The 15,244-nt window shown below is 46.6% G+C and overlaps 1 protein-coding gene across 1 annotated transcript in view; it reads right to left on the bottom strand.

Annotated features, from left to right (window-relative positions):
• Window positions 1-15,244, bottom strand: part of LOC135907874 (uncharacterized) — a 48,633-nt gene that overhangs the window by 14,814 nt on the left and 18,575 nt on the right. The window contains exons 2-4 of the mRNA XM_065439634.1: window positions 11,821-12,028; window positions 7,567-7,673; window positions 5,890-6,092 (exon numbers count right to left, since the gene is read on the bottom strand). Coding sequence (XP_065295706.1) covers window positions 5,890-6,092; window positions 7,567-7,673; window positions 11,821-12,028 — 518 coding nt within the window. The remainder of the gene's footprint in view (window positions 1-5,889; window positions 6,093-7,566; window positions 7,674-11,820; window positions 12,029-15,244) is intronic.

The following is a 15,244-nucleotide window of genomic DNA, read 5'->3' as shown; positions in this document are numbered from 1 at the left end:
TGTCTGACAATATTTTTACGTTCCTGGTCCAGTTATAAGCGTTGCAAATAATCACCTGAACCATCGTTTCTTCTCCCTATTTTCATGCACCATAAAACGTTCGTACAAGTAGGATCCTCTGGGCTGGTCTTCGCCATAAGATGACCTCGCCGCCTACAGGGTTATCTGACTTAGTTATCTCCGTTGCTCGGTTACTATAGGGAGAAGTTCAAATCCTCGGGGTTTTTTTCCCTAGAACGTCTGACTTCTAATCTGAAGGTGGTAAGCTCCAACTCACCTCCAGTACACTACATCTCCAGGCTTGGAGTGGTGCCTGACACCGGCAAAAAATGCCGAGAGCCAGTGGGGCTATACTAACTCTATACTATACTATACTAACTCAGGCCCACTAAGCTTCTACAAAAGACACTCCCTCACCATAACAGGGACTGGCCTCCTTGGTGCGGCATTCGGCCGTTATCCCCCTCATGACACTTTCAATTAACCCATGGCCCTCAGTCCGCAGCAGCTACGAAGCACCTCACCAAGGCGCTGGTCAGACCCGCGTCGTGGCAGAGGGTGCTAAGAATCTCTGGATCCGGACAGGCCGCCGTTGGAAACTGACCCTTGCAACGTTTAACACGCAACGCCTCTCGATTGAGGCTAGCTCAGCAGGGCTCTTTGAGGAATTACCAGGTATTGCCTGATATATTATTGGCCTACGTGAAGCTAGAAAAACTGGTGATTCTTGTACAGTGCTGACTAACGGCCACGTCCTCTGCTACAGAGGTCTTCCAGACAAGAGAGAATACAGGATAGGATATCTAATCCATAAGGACATATCCGGCAACATTGATGAATTCTACAGCATTAACGAGAGGGTAGCAGCTGTCATAACAAAACCAAATAAATTATATAGATTAAACGTAGCACAAGCCTACGCTCAACCTCCACTCATGACGATGAAGGAATAGATCAGTTTTATGAAGATGTGGAACTAGCAATGAGAAAGGTGCAAACTCAGTATGCTGTGGTCATGGGTGACTTCAATGCAAAAGTGGGGAAAGAGCAGGCTGGGATACAAGCCATTGGCAACTACGGCATCGATTCTAGGAACACTAGAGGAGAGATATTGGTAGAATTCGCGCAAAGGAATAAACTCCGAATAATGAATACCTTCTTCAAGAAGCGAAGTAACAGAAAGTGGACCTGAAAAAGCCCTTATGGAGAGCCAAAACGAAATAGAATTGATGCTCATCACAGTGCAGGATGTAGAAGTGTTAGGTGAGGAAAATGGCAGTGACCATAGGTTCGTGAAGTCTAGGACTTCTCTCAGTTTGAAAAGAGAAAGAGTCAAGTTAGTCAAGAAGAAACAGGCCTACCAAGACGCAGTAAGGGGAAAAGCAGAGGAATTCAGGTTGGTGCTCGCAAACAAATATGCTGCTTTAGGACAGGAAGGTGAAGATAACATGGATGTAATAAATGAAACCGTAACTATACTTTAGAGTAATGAAACCGTTCTATACGTTAGATACTTTGTACTTTGTACTCTGTACTTTAGAGTACCCAGAGTACCCAGGCTACCTTCATTCGAAGTACTCATGAACAAGAGGCTCCTTATATAGCTAGCGCTGTGGTTAGAATAGCCTTGCAACACATATCCCACAGAAAAGCGGCAAGAGAAGATGGAATAACAGTCGATTTAATCAAATATGGAGTAAATATTTGCTTGAAACACTTGAAACGCAAAGCGTCACGACTTCAAGTGTGCTAGACAGCTGGAAGAATGCCAACATTATGCTAATCCATAAAAAGGGAAACGTTAAAGAATTAAAGAATTATAGGTCCATTAGCTTGCTTTCAGTATTGTGCAAAATATTCACCAAGGTAACTTCCACAAGGATCATGGCAATAGTTGGCTTCAATCGACTAAGAGAACAGGCTGGCTTCAGAAAGGAATATTCCGCAATGGATCACATCCATGTCATCAATCAGGTAATTGAGAAATCTCCGGAGCACAATCAGCATCAATATATGTCTTTCATAGATTACGAAAAGGGATTTGATTAAGTAGATATACCAGTAGTCATGGAGGCATTGCGTAATCAGGGAATACAGGAGGCATACTCGAATATCATGGGAAATATCTACAGAGATTCCAGAGCTACCTTGGTTTTCCACAGGAAAAGTAAAAAATTACCTATCAAGAAAGTGGTCAGGCAAGGAGACACAATCTCTCCAATGCATTCATTTCACTGCATCCTTAGAGGAAGTATTCAAGCTATTAAACTGTGAAAGCTTAGGATAGATTATCAACGGCGAATATCTCAGCAACATTCGGTTTGCAGATGACATTCTCCTGTTCAGCAACATTTGGGACGAATGGCAACAAATGATGGAGGACCTTAACCGAGAAAGTGCAAGATTGGTGTTGGAGATTAATATGCGCAAAACAAAGGTACTGTTCAATAGCCTGGCAAAGAAACAAGAGTTCATGATTGCCAGTAAGCCTTCAGAGTCTGTACATGAGTACGTTTATCTAGATCAATTACTCACAGGGAACCCTGATCATGAGAAGAAAATTTCCAGAAGAATAAAAGTGGGCTGGAGTGCAATAAGGCAGGCATTACCAGATCCTGTATGGGAGCTTACCACTACTGTTAAAACGTAATATGTACAATCATGGCATTCTACCGATGCTAGAATATGGGGCAGAAATTTGAGGCTGATAAAGGAACTCGACAACAAATTAAAGACAGAGCAAAGAGCGATGTAACGAAGAATGTTAGGCGTAACTTTAAGAGACAGGAAGAGAATGGTGGGGATAAGGGAGCAAACAGGGATAGCCGAGATTCTAGTTGACATTAAGAGAAAGAAATGTGGCTCGGAATGCCATGTAATCCGTAGGGTAGATAATCAGCGAGCCAATAGAGTTACAGAATGGGTACCAAGGGAAAGGAAGCGTAGTCGAGGACGGCAGAAAATTACGTGACGTGGTGAAATTAGGAAATTTTCAGGCGCAAGTCGAAATCAGCGAGTGCAAGACAGGGGTAATTGGAAATCGCTGGGAGAGGCCTTCGTCTTGCATTCGACATAAAGATATGCTGATTATTATTATTATTATTATTATTATTATTATTATTATTATTATTATTATTATTATTATTATTATTATTATTATTATTATTATTATTATTATTATTATTATTATTATTATTATTATTCAAATACCGTCACCATTAAAATGGTCCCCTTGCGCAGCAATACAGCGCTGCCAGCGTTCCTGCCAATTTGCGATTATGTCCTGGAAGTCTCTCTTTCGCAATGAGTCGGGCACCCTCTGCGATTCGAGCTTGATTTAATAAATTTTGTCAGAATGGCGATCTTCGAGGTAGGTTTTTAATTTTTGGAAGAGAGCGAAAAAAAGCGGGAGCAAATCCATTCGAATCAGTCTTTCACATTGAGGGTCATCGCTATAGGGCTGACCCTCGATGTCGAATTCGTACAACCAAGATTCGTCCCTATAGGGACGAATCTCAGTTTTACGAATACGACTCAGACGAAGCAGCAGTCATCGCAGCGGAAAAGTTCAACGTCTCCACGGCCAAAAAAGGGGCCAGGCATGTCCGCAGCACAACAAAGTGCATGTTCATCGTGTTTTTTCAGGATTCACGGTATTCACTGTATTGTGCATCAGGAATTCGTCCCGAATGGCCAGACTATGAACAGCGAGTTTTGCTGCCATGTTTTAAAGCGTCTGAGGGAGGCCGTTTGGAATAACCGGTTCGTTCAAGGACGTACGAGGAGCCGGATACTGGAGGACGGCAGTGCAGCCTGTCACAGTTCACCCCGCACACGCGAGTTTCTTGCCGGAAACACGGGCTCTGCCCTATTCGTCTGAATTGGCTCCCGCTTATTCGGTTTTCCAAAAGTTAGAAACCCAGCTCAAAAATTGCAATTTTGGTACGAGTGTCTTTATCAGGCTCGAATCGCAGAATGGTGCTCCACTTCTTCCGAAAAGAAGATGTCCAGGACATATTCTCAAAGAGGCAGGAATGCTGAGAGCGTTGTATTGTTGCGCAAGGGGACTATTTCAAAGGTAACACTGTTTGAATGCGTGTAAATTACTTTGTTCATAACAGAGCCAGCCTGGAAACTTTTTGATAGCAACATGTGAGATTATTCTTGTGTCTTTTCTATTCTTTATTTTTATATTCTTTATTGCCTTCCTCCAGTGCACAGTGGCCTACCTTAAATACGATCTGGCTAATATCATTGTCTCTCCTTAGTTTAATACTCGCTCTCAGTTATTTATATTCCTTGGATGTACAAGTAATTAGGAACCAACCTTACTTTTTGATGTGTTTTGTGTATGTGTGTGTGTTCCCTCTTCGTCCACCGTCGTTGTCACGCCTTCACTTCAGATCAGCCTTACTTCTTCCGCCAGCCTAGTTGTTACGCGATAGGGAATATTAGACTGCATCAAGCAACTGCAGGCACTGCATAGACGTCCCTAACTAATTATGTATGTTAGCAAGTCCTTAAGCAAGTCCTTAACAAATTTAAGTATACAAGAAAGATATCTGGTGGTATTATACGTATGCATAGGCGCTATAACGTAAAGCTATTCCAAACCTTTCTATTCCAATTCTGCAATAAGCCCTCCACGATTGCTCAAAAAAAAATTTCGAACCACCACCGACTGCTGCTGTCTGTCACACGACGTCACAAAAACCAGGAAAACGCCCCATGTGATATGAAATGTGCACACCGATTAAGCATGATTAGACCAAACGAAAAGAAAATAATAATTTCTGATTCGACTCATGTTTCCCTATTAGCGAAAGAGGCGTCGTTTGACCGATTCCTATTGGTAAAACGCTCTCGGGCTACGCCCACTTTACATGTCTTTCACGCGACTGTCACAAAACCACTAAAAATCCCCAGCTCCAAGTGACGTGTACGCGTTAAAGACGCATCAATATGCCGAACAAAACTGAAAGTTTTTCTGAATAGCCGGAGATGGCCCCGTTCCAAGAGGAATAGAAGATGGCTGCCCGCCGATCGCTGTGGCACTGGCTACTCGGAGCTGCCGGGGAGCATGAATTTATTTGCGTATAATAAATGATTTTGCGGGGCAGTATAAGGTTATTGAGACCTTTCGGCCCGCGTACATCACTCTGCCAACTTTACTTTGACAAGGATCCGTTTTAACGGCATGTTTAACCTTCCGTTGCGCGCCGCCATGATTTTCTACCCGCCACCGCAAGCTAAGTAAGGGGAAGCGGACCAATCGTGGATGCCGGCGCCATACTCCTCATCCGGCTATCTACTTTCACTGTGCTGGTTCAACCTCATCGAAACTCTCTTTTCTTGAGCGCGCTCTTCGCCTCTTCTCAACCAATTAGATAAGAAAAACTGTTCAATGTAGGCAACGCTTTTCGCTGTGAAAGCAAAAGAAAGTCACATCCTACAAACGAGAAGCGCGTTTGATTTGGCTTTTTAAACAACACTGCGGGTTACCGCCCGATCCTTGCGTCAGTGGTTACGTAAATTCGACGTCAGAAAATTGTAATAAAAACAGATTGCAATAGTTTTACGTTACGGGGCACCATGTCTGCTATGCAGTTGTAATTGGGTACTACCGCCCTTAATAGAGCACACGAGTGCTTCGATGTACACTATTGAGTACCCGTCAAAAATAGGTCAGTATCGTATAATGAATTCCTAATGCAGATGTAAAGTGCGCTGTATTCGCAGCTACGCCCCCTTCTTCCAATATCGGGCTGTCGTTAACCACAAAAAGGCGTAAATTGAACTTCAGCGTAAAGCAGCGAACACTAAATGGATAACAAACCTCCGAGTCATTCGTACAATAAAACGAAAGAGAAAAAACTACGAATGTCTTACCCATATGATAGCACCTGGGCGATTATGTTGCGGTGTGTGAGTTGTACACCCTTTGGTAATCCGGTAGAGCCGCTTGAATATATTATCGCCAACACGGAATCCGGACCGACCTCCGCAGGAGCATCAGTGTTATCGAGAGAAGTTTTAACAAGTTGCGAGAGGCTCAGCGTCCCTTCGTAAGAGCCCGTGGTAACTATGACAGCCTGGAAACAAGGGCATCTCATTAGCGGATGCAAATATTGGTACCAAAGTTACCTTTTTCTTTATCAGATAGGAGAGACTGGATGTCATTGAAGTGAAACCAGCAAAAAGCACGTTGACATCTTGAGGGTCTTGGTTGCCCTCGAAAATACTTAAGTTCCACATGCAGCCATCACAACGGGTTATAGCTTTCTGTGAAACGGTCGTAAAACGCGCATTACTCGAGCAGCCTGTTTACGTAAGCCGTGGGCATTTCTGTGAGCTTTGTTACAAGAGTCAAAACTTCTAAATCCTTCTTTCCTAAGGTGCTCCACTTTGGCATGTGTCATGAGCACTTCTGTACAATCAAAACAGGCTTTGAGGCACGTACTATTTAGCTGTATTTTTATGCCACTTTCTCCGCACGTAGAAGCTACAGCATTCGGCTGACTGTTTCGGTTGTAAGGCTACGGAAACACATCAGGCAGTAATCCCCATCCCAGACACTGGGTAGGAAACGTGTAATTATAACCACGACTGTTTAACGCTCATTGTGCATCCATGTGTGTGTGTTTGAAGAATGGAAGCGGGGAGGGGGGGGAGGGGTATGTAGAGCTGCAGCGCCACCTGAAGCTCCCGAAGCTGCAAGCTCGAGTCAAGTGCGGCCCTTAGAGACTGTCATTCTGACGAGTACCGGCAGCACTTGCATAGAACGTACGGCAAGTCTTTGATAACGTTAAGCACACTGACCACATCTGCGAGTCCGTCGACTGAATTTTAAATTAAACTAGTTTGGGTAGACCGAGTTGAATTTCGTGCGATGAAAGCTATGTTTCTGTTTGCCTTTTCCTCGCAGCTATATTGCTATCCTTTGTTGTGATGGTTTTTTTTATTACGCAAATGACCGATTCGCGTGTGTCCTCTAAGCTTTGAATTGCTGTAAAAATTCATTTCACCTCACGTTACCTTTTCATTCATTGATAAATTTAAAGCTGTGGAGAAGCCGGAGACATTTATTTTGCAAACGCTCCTGGAAATACATTAAACAAATGATGTAAACCGACATCCTGAATCTTAAATAACGGATATGCGGTATGCCTTTGCGGAACGATGCGGAATAATGTGCATCAGCAGTCTGTCCTTAATGTGCACCTAAATTCAGATACATGACGGCTCTTGCATATCATTCCCATCGGAATGCGGCCGACGCTACACAGGAATCGAACCCATAATCTTGCTCTTTACCACGGCTGTCTAGCAGCGCTGTTGCGAGTACAGCTAATGCTGACGGTCTAAGGAAACGTATGGCGATTTGTGCCCAGGATAGACGTACAAGCTGTCAGTAGGGTGAGACCACTGTCGGTGTAAGTTTACCTTAGAAGTGCACTTATTGACTTTTTTTCAGTGATACAAGCACAATGGCCAAGTAGTAATGTCATTCCGAACTATACAGTATCTTAAAAAAGCAAGAACTGATACATTTGTACAGAACTTTACCTCTACTGATGTGATACTTTCGTAAGCCTTCACCGCCCTCCCGGCGTCGCATAGGTCGGTGATGACAAACTTCGGACGACTGTCCTGAAACTGGTAACGAATCTCCCCTGAAAAAAAAAGTAAGCGGAAAACAGGAACGCACTTGCAAGACAGCCAACCGGCAGTACGATGGTCTTGCAGGCAATAAAAAAGTTAACAGTCGCTTACGTATACACTAAAGAGTATGAGAGAGAGAAAGAGTATGAAGGCCAAAGCCTGCGCGCTCCCGAGATGTTTATTGAATTACTTTGAAATTCCCATTTGATTGCATTGTCAATTCCTATTACTTCTTTTTTATTTACTAGTCTTTATCTTTACTTGTTCTCTTTCTCGGTGGCCTAGAAAGTATCACTTGTTCTGCGTGATTTCTGGGACGTTAGAACGAAGGTGGCAAGTCTATGAAGACCATTAAGACAGCTACGCAGGTTCACCTGAAAATATATATCTTCTAACCAAACTCCGTCACTTGGCCGCCGCGGTGGTAGGTACACGGGCATTACAATGGCCTTGTCATCAGTAAAGTACCATCCGACAAACTTGATATCCTTTATGGAATATTCATGGTGGAATACCAAGTCGATGGACGTTTCTCGAATCGTTGACAAGACTTGTTTTGGCGTGGCAAGGTCGAGACCTCGAACAGTTTCCATGCGCTTGAGAAATGCTGCATTTGTCTGAGCGTTCTGGTTGAAATTACCGGCTATAATCATTGGGCGGTGAAGAACGTCGGATGGCATGTTTTGGATGGTGAAGTTTCCTGCTGCTTTTTCTGACAAATTTGGTGCCAAGTAAGCGCAGACGACAATTAAACCCGTCGACTATCATACTGTCCAGATTTCGCCGATGTCGGGTTGAACGTGCAGATCCACAAGCCTTGCTTGTACTGTGTCGTTAACGTAGATGGCTACGCCTGCTGCCCTGTTGTCATGACGCTGTGCGCCACACACGTAGCGATACCCAGACAACTTTCTGAGACATGCTGATCCCATCCCCGTTCTGTCAAGTACAGAATGTGTACATTCATTAGGTTGATGTCATGCGTATGTCTTGTCGATGTGTTGGCAGAGATCGCACGTTGACGCATGGCACTACTATGGGTACTTGACTTGCCAGTTCACTATATGCCTTGGTAATGGCCTGTAGACCATGTTTGTTAAACCTTTGGAACTTGCCGGTCAATGCTCTATCGCGATTTTCCTTGCCATGGTAGAATTTGAAGTGTCCCATCAAAGGTCGTGGGTTCGACTCTCGACCTTGACAATGTCAATTAGAAACCAACTTGGAGAAATCTATTCGCCCACATCTACATGTTGGGTCGTGGGTTCGACTGCCTTAATTAACTAAAAAGGTCGTGCGTTCGACTCCCACCAAAGATCGTGGGTTCGACTCTCGATCTTCACGATATCAATTAGAATCTAACTTGGAGATATGGCCGGTTCGTCCGTATCTCGAAGTGCGTTCGACTCTCACCAAAGGTCGTGGCTTCGAGTGTCTTAATTAACATTATCTTAATTAACCGTGCCTTAAATCACTTCGCCTTGATTAACACCACAGGTATTGGGTTCGACTCTCGACCTTCACGATGTCAATTGGAATCCAACTTGGAGAGGCCGGTTCGCTGTTTTACAATTACTAGTAGGTACAGTGGGGCGTGGCGCTTTTCACGGCGCTCGATGTTTCTGCGCAGGCGCGAGTATGAGCGGGTGCGAGAGAGATAATCTAGGGCCTTTGCTCCTTGAATATCTGAGTCTGCCTAGGCACAACAGAGGAGCTTTTTTAACGCGTGTTGTATGCGTTTCTCCCCTAGGCATGCTGGTATTGCGGAGTGCGGTCCAGTTTGTTTACGCTCCGCCGCTGGCTGCCCGCGCAGTGAGGCAGCGGGCACGGACGCCCCATTTGGCGATCGCTGTGTCTGAAGGGGCAAGGTTCTGGTAGGTGTTGTATAAGTGGCGGGTCGCTTTTTTAGTCGCGACGATAGATTGCATTTTTTACAAGCACTGCTCCACGAGGGCACATGTAACCGGCCAACAGAGGCCTCAGGAGAGCACCTGAGGTTATATTAAAGCAGGCGGCGCGGGATGTCCTGGGCACCCAAGCGGTCACCGGCGGATCAAATCTGGAAGCAGAGCGGCCCGTGGGTTGGGGCCGAGGAGGCCGAAGCGTGCCCAGGGGTGCTCACGTAAAAAAAGTGGCTGTCCGCGATAGCGGACAGACGATCTTATACTCCCCTGCCATGCTCAGGCCTCTGCGAGACCCAACCTACGGACCAGTCCGGGTTCTAGCTTTGATGTCCCCGTTGCCGCTTTGGTGTCCTGGAGGCGCCACCAGTTATGCGAAATAATTACACGTTGTTTTAATTTGTAAAAAAACACGATTGAATAAATATAATTGCATCCAACCGCCAACTTGCGATGCTAAGTTCAGCACTACCGCGCCCCGCGACTTCTGTCGGCACGCCTAGGGACAAACGCATACAACACGCGCTAAGAAACTCCTCCGTAGTGCCTAGGCAGAGTCGTATATTCAAGGAGCAAAAGTCTCCACATTTCCTCTCGCACCCGCTCTTACTCGCGCATGCGCGCAAACATCCGTCGTCTCCGCAAGTACCACGCCCCGCTGTACCTACTAGCAATTGGAAATACGCGCCCGGTTCGCTCATATCATCGGGTTGGATCGTGGGTTCGAGTGCCTTAATTAACTTCGCCTTAATAAACACCAAAGATCATGGCTTCGACTCAATAAAGCAGCGACTGAAGTTAATTGTAAGTCTCCGGCACGTATTTCAGAATGCCGACACGACAGCTGTCTTCAGTGACCGGCGAACATGCGCCAGTCAGTCAAAACAGGTGAGCGCGCGTGCGTGCGTAACCTATGCATGCATAGGCAATGCACGCATGCATTTAATTGTTCGACTATGTACGTATCCGCACACGTGCGCGAGTGTGAAACTGCATACTCCGTTTCATCACACTGTGTGTCCATAACATTTCAGATAAGTCCGTTACAGTAGTTGACCTACGCGCGCCAGAAATGCTGACTAACCCCTCCTGGTAAATTTGCAAATTAGAAAGCAGCCGGGCAGCAGCGAAGATGGTGCTTAAAATTCAAAAACAAAACAGAGCAACACGGCGCGAGACGTGATTGATGCGCGAGCATGGTGTCGCTACTACGAGCAGATAGATATCAGCCGATTACAGCTAGCACCAAGTCTTTAAGTGACCTCTGGTGCTCTCACTAATGCAGACTCCACTGTCAACAACGCAGCCGTGTGCCTAAAGTTTGTCATCCTCTTTAGCTAGTTATCCCGCAGAAAACAAACGAGAGTATTCACTGAGGAGAATTGACCTGGAAGCCATTCAGAAATCAATGAGGGCAAGGACGCCGTGAAGCTATAGATGACTTATCGGTGTCATCTACGCGTTCACGATGTTGGTACGAACCCACAGCGACACTTGCAGCTCTGATGTCCTGCCGATACCCCGGTTTTCAGATTCCCTTTCGTCTGTAAAGCTATGGTTCACTTCGCTGAACTGAATACGCTCTAAGCGATGCTGAGCCGAACGCTGCGTGTAATCCTCTCTCTCTTTCCTATGAATAAAATTTATATAAAATAAGGGCGCTGTCTGAACGCTGGCTTCGTTTCTCTTTTCTGGTGGCGCATACCTGTTATGGGGACTGACCAACATTCGGACGAAATAGTAACATCCTTCCAGCTTTTCTTTTTTTTTTGGCAGGAAGATAACGACCCCAGAAGAATTGAACTGTCTCGTTTGAATTCGTCCTAAACGCGACAGTGACCGTTGCTTTTCCTTTTCTAAAGAGAACGTCCATAAAAGCTTCTAGAGGGTCTTTTTTTTCAATGCAGAGTATTTCTTTTGTGTTTTGTACGATGAGCAATTAACTAGCTTCGGCCACTTGTTTCCATGATGTGTTACGCCATAGGGAAGTGCTTTGGCAACCCGAAGGTCACAATGCATTCCCCAGTCATCCACCCCTTTTACCTCACCTTAATTCGGTGTACTACATCTCTTCTCTCAGTTAGAGTTGCCTATTATTTTGCTATTGCAGGCTGCGGGGTGTAATATTCCGTCCTGACTTTTCTTGATTCTTGATCTTTTCCTGTAGAATCCCTCTGGTCGAAAAGCGCCGCGCCCGGCTTCTCACGTGGAACATTGGGGCAAGTCAGAAGAGAAGAGAGAGAGAGAGACCACGAACTTTCGGTCAGGTTAGTCTTTGCCATGGCGGCCGTGCCGCCCGCGAAGAACGTTCCACACATGGCGATCACGAGGTCAGCCCCGTTGGCGGCGTGGAAGCAGACGATGTCGCCCGTGCGCAGGCCTAGCCGGCGCAGACCGGCGGCCACCCGCAGAGAAGCATCGTGCAGCTCGCCGAAGGTGTACTGCGCGCCCGTCCTGGCGTCCACCTGCGAACACACGTGCGCGGGCACTCAGTCATGGATCTCGGAGAGGTATCTATAGCGACGGCACCATAAGTCCGTCGTAGAAGAGTACAACAGGTGCGCATCAGTCAGCGGTGAAAGAATCAGCACAAAATTCCGGACAGGTTCCTGTTGCTAAAAGTCGATTCGAATGGGCTTTCATACGTACTATCGACTTTCCTTTTATTAAGCGTCACCTATATTTTTCGGTGTTTGTGAGTGCACGGGTGCACGAACGTCTTATATTTTGCAGATGAGTTGCTGTTGCGGCTAGAAGCGTTCGAAAACGTGAGCGTGTATGCAGATGCGTATAAGCGTAAACGTAAACCCGTAAATGAGAGACGCGGAACACCAACGAGTAACTGCAAGCGCTCACCTATTTGAGGAACGAAACGTCGAAGTATACTGTAAATTGGGGGCAATCTGGTGGATGACAGGGGTGACCCGTGAGCAAAGTTACAAGTGTCTGGGTAAATTAGGTGCGCGTAAGAAACGATGTCAGTTTCGGTAATGAATTGCCCATGTTTATTTCGAGGCTGTATAAAAGTGCTGCGAGAGGACTGTTGGGTGTGCGGAGGCAATTAAGGCGAAAATTATGTTTCCATGATTAGCGCGCCGAAACCTCAGCGTCGATGCGTCAGTGTAACGTCACGTATTTCAACGCGTTGTTTCGCCTCTTGGCACAGAAAAGTTCTCAAACTTTACAGGTTGTGTGTTTGGTTCCGTGGGGTCTTGAATGGAGCGAAGCGTATAGATAAAACGTCAGGCCCTAGCGAACCAGGTTGGTTCTGGTTGCGTCAACAGGTGCCAGGAGCGCCGGCGAACTCCAGAGCAAACGCATGCAGCCCGAGCCCGCACATCGGCACAAGCTCGGCACTCGAGCATCCCAAGTCAGCCTTCAACGCCGTCCATATGTCAGAAAGGATGACGGGAACGTGGTGAACTCACTTTGACGGTGAGTCTTGAGCCGTGAGCGCAGTTTTCAATTGACTGTGGAAACGCTCGACGAAGCCGTTGGAGTGTGGGTGGTAGGCGGTATGGAGTCGCGTGGTGCTAAGACGATGGAGCAGTTCGATATAGCTGGCCTCAAATCGGCGACCTCGGTCTATTACTATGGTAGATGGACAGCCGACGAGGGAAACCCAAGTGGACAAGGAAGCGGCCGCGCTGGTAGGCAGTCAATGTCCCGGATTGGCGTAGCTTTTGACCATCGTGTATACATGTCGATGCAGATAAGGAGGTAGCGATGACCTTAGCAGGGAAGAAGTAGGCCGACAATGTCCAAATTAATCGTGTCGCATTCAGCATCAGGTGGAAGGTGAAAGGAAGGTCTTTGAAGGAGGGACGAGTGATGGTGGACCTTAGATCATTGGCACGGTAGACATGAACGCACCTGCAGTCCCGTACATAAGCGTTAAGTTGATGCCAGACAAAGCGGCTAGAAAGAAGTCTCTGCGCAGCCTAATTGCGGGGATGAGACTGTTTGGGAACATCTTCGAAAAGCCGAGGACGTAGGTGAAGAGGCATAAATGGTCAAAGTGAGCCGGTAGATAAGTCACAGGTTGTGGTGAAATCGCCGGGAAAACCAAGGTCGTCTTGTCGCAGTGGCGTTCACGACTGACGGAGGAGGCCAATCTCCGAGTCATCGCATTGCTGGCGAGTTGAAAATTCTGCTTCCAAGGGCAGTGCGGCATTGGAGAGACTGAAAATGGCGTCCACGTGACTCAGTCCACTGGTACCACCACCGCCAGTACGAATGTTTTCTGTAACCTTGACGTGCTGGAAATCGGTCATAAACTCCGCGTTAAAAGGAAGCTGGCATATTTGTATGCGAGTGTAGCTAGATGCTGACCAGTTGTCCGCATAGACGAGTGATTTGGGGTCAGTCAGGAACACAAAGTGCCGACCCTCGACGAAGTGTTCAAGTTTCCTTACAACGAGGTAGGTAGCAAGGAGCTCCTGCCAAAAGACGTTGTACCATGTTTGTGCCGGCTTCAGTCTGTTTTCTTAGCAATGGGCGAGGGGCTTCCAGCGATGCTCTCACACATCTTGTGGTAGTGCCCTGTTAAATCAGATAAAATGGCAGTAGCTCCGAAGGTTCTTGCGTCGAAGTGGGCCGCCGCTCTGCGCAGCTCCAACCTCAAGACAAAAGAGTGGGCAGTCCAGCAAACCCGAGAAGCGGCGACGAGGCAAGGCCTCGAAGTCCCCTCATGGGAGTCCTTAGCCCGGGTCGTTAAACTTTGCCAGATTTAAAATAAAGTTCTTTCCATCCATTTCATGTTCCGTTAGTGTACTGCACTCTCGACGCGTCAGTCATAAAGGTTTTGGCGCGTCAAGCTTGGGGTGTACAAGCAGTGCGGCCTTGGCTAGCGTGATCTTCACTTCACTGAAGGCCTCAGGGCCTCTTCAGTCAACTGCGATGTCGAATCATCTTTTTTAAGAGCATGGCGTCAAGAGGAGTGACTAGTTGAGTGCATTTTAGGATGAAATGGCGGTAGAAATTTATGAAACCTAGAAACTGACGCAACTTGGTGACGGACGTGGGGAGAGGAAATTTTTCGATAACACGAACGTTAGCTGGTAACTGATTTATACCAGACGCATCGACCAGATGTCTCAGGCGGTCGAGTTGCTGCTTGCCAACTAGACCTTTCAACGCATTTATCACGACGCCATGGCTTGAAAGCCGAGAGAACTGCATTCTGAGGTGCCCTATATCCTCGTTAGTAGAGGAGGTGGCAATGAGCAGGTCGTCCACGTAAGTAAATATGAAAAGTAGCCCTCGAATGACCGAGTCTATAAATCTTTAGAACGACTGGCAGCATTGCGAAGGCCGATAGTCATCCGAACAAATTCGAAGAGGCCAAATGGGGTAGTTAAGGTGGTCATCGAAATGTCCTCTTCCGCTACAGGTAGCTAGTGGTAGGCATGGAACAGGTCGATCTTCGAGAAAATCGTCGCACCGGGAAGGACTAATGTCAAGTTTTTAATGTTTCAGAGAGGAGACCTTTCGGGAACTGGTGATTCTGTTAAATCCATGGTAGGCGCCGCAAGGTCGTCAGTCCCCGGTCTTCTTGCGAACTATGCGCAATGTAGATGCCCAGTCGCTTACATGGTCCTACAATGCCGATGTCGAGCATATGCTCGAACTCTGCTCGATAGATCTTGAGTTTTTCTAGCACCAGATGACGTGGACGCATG

This window comes from Dermacentor albipictus, chromosome 1 (assembly GCF_038994185.2).
Source record: "Dermacentor albipictus isolate Rhodes 1998 colony chromosome 1, USDA_Dalb.pri_finalv2, whole genome shotgun sequence".
Classification (NCBI taxonomy): Eukaryota; Metazoa; Arthropoda; class Arachnida; order Ixodida; family Ixodidae; genus Dermacentor; species Dermacentor albipictus.
This window is presented reverse-complemented; position numbering and strand designations above follow the sequence as displayed.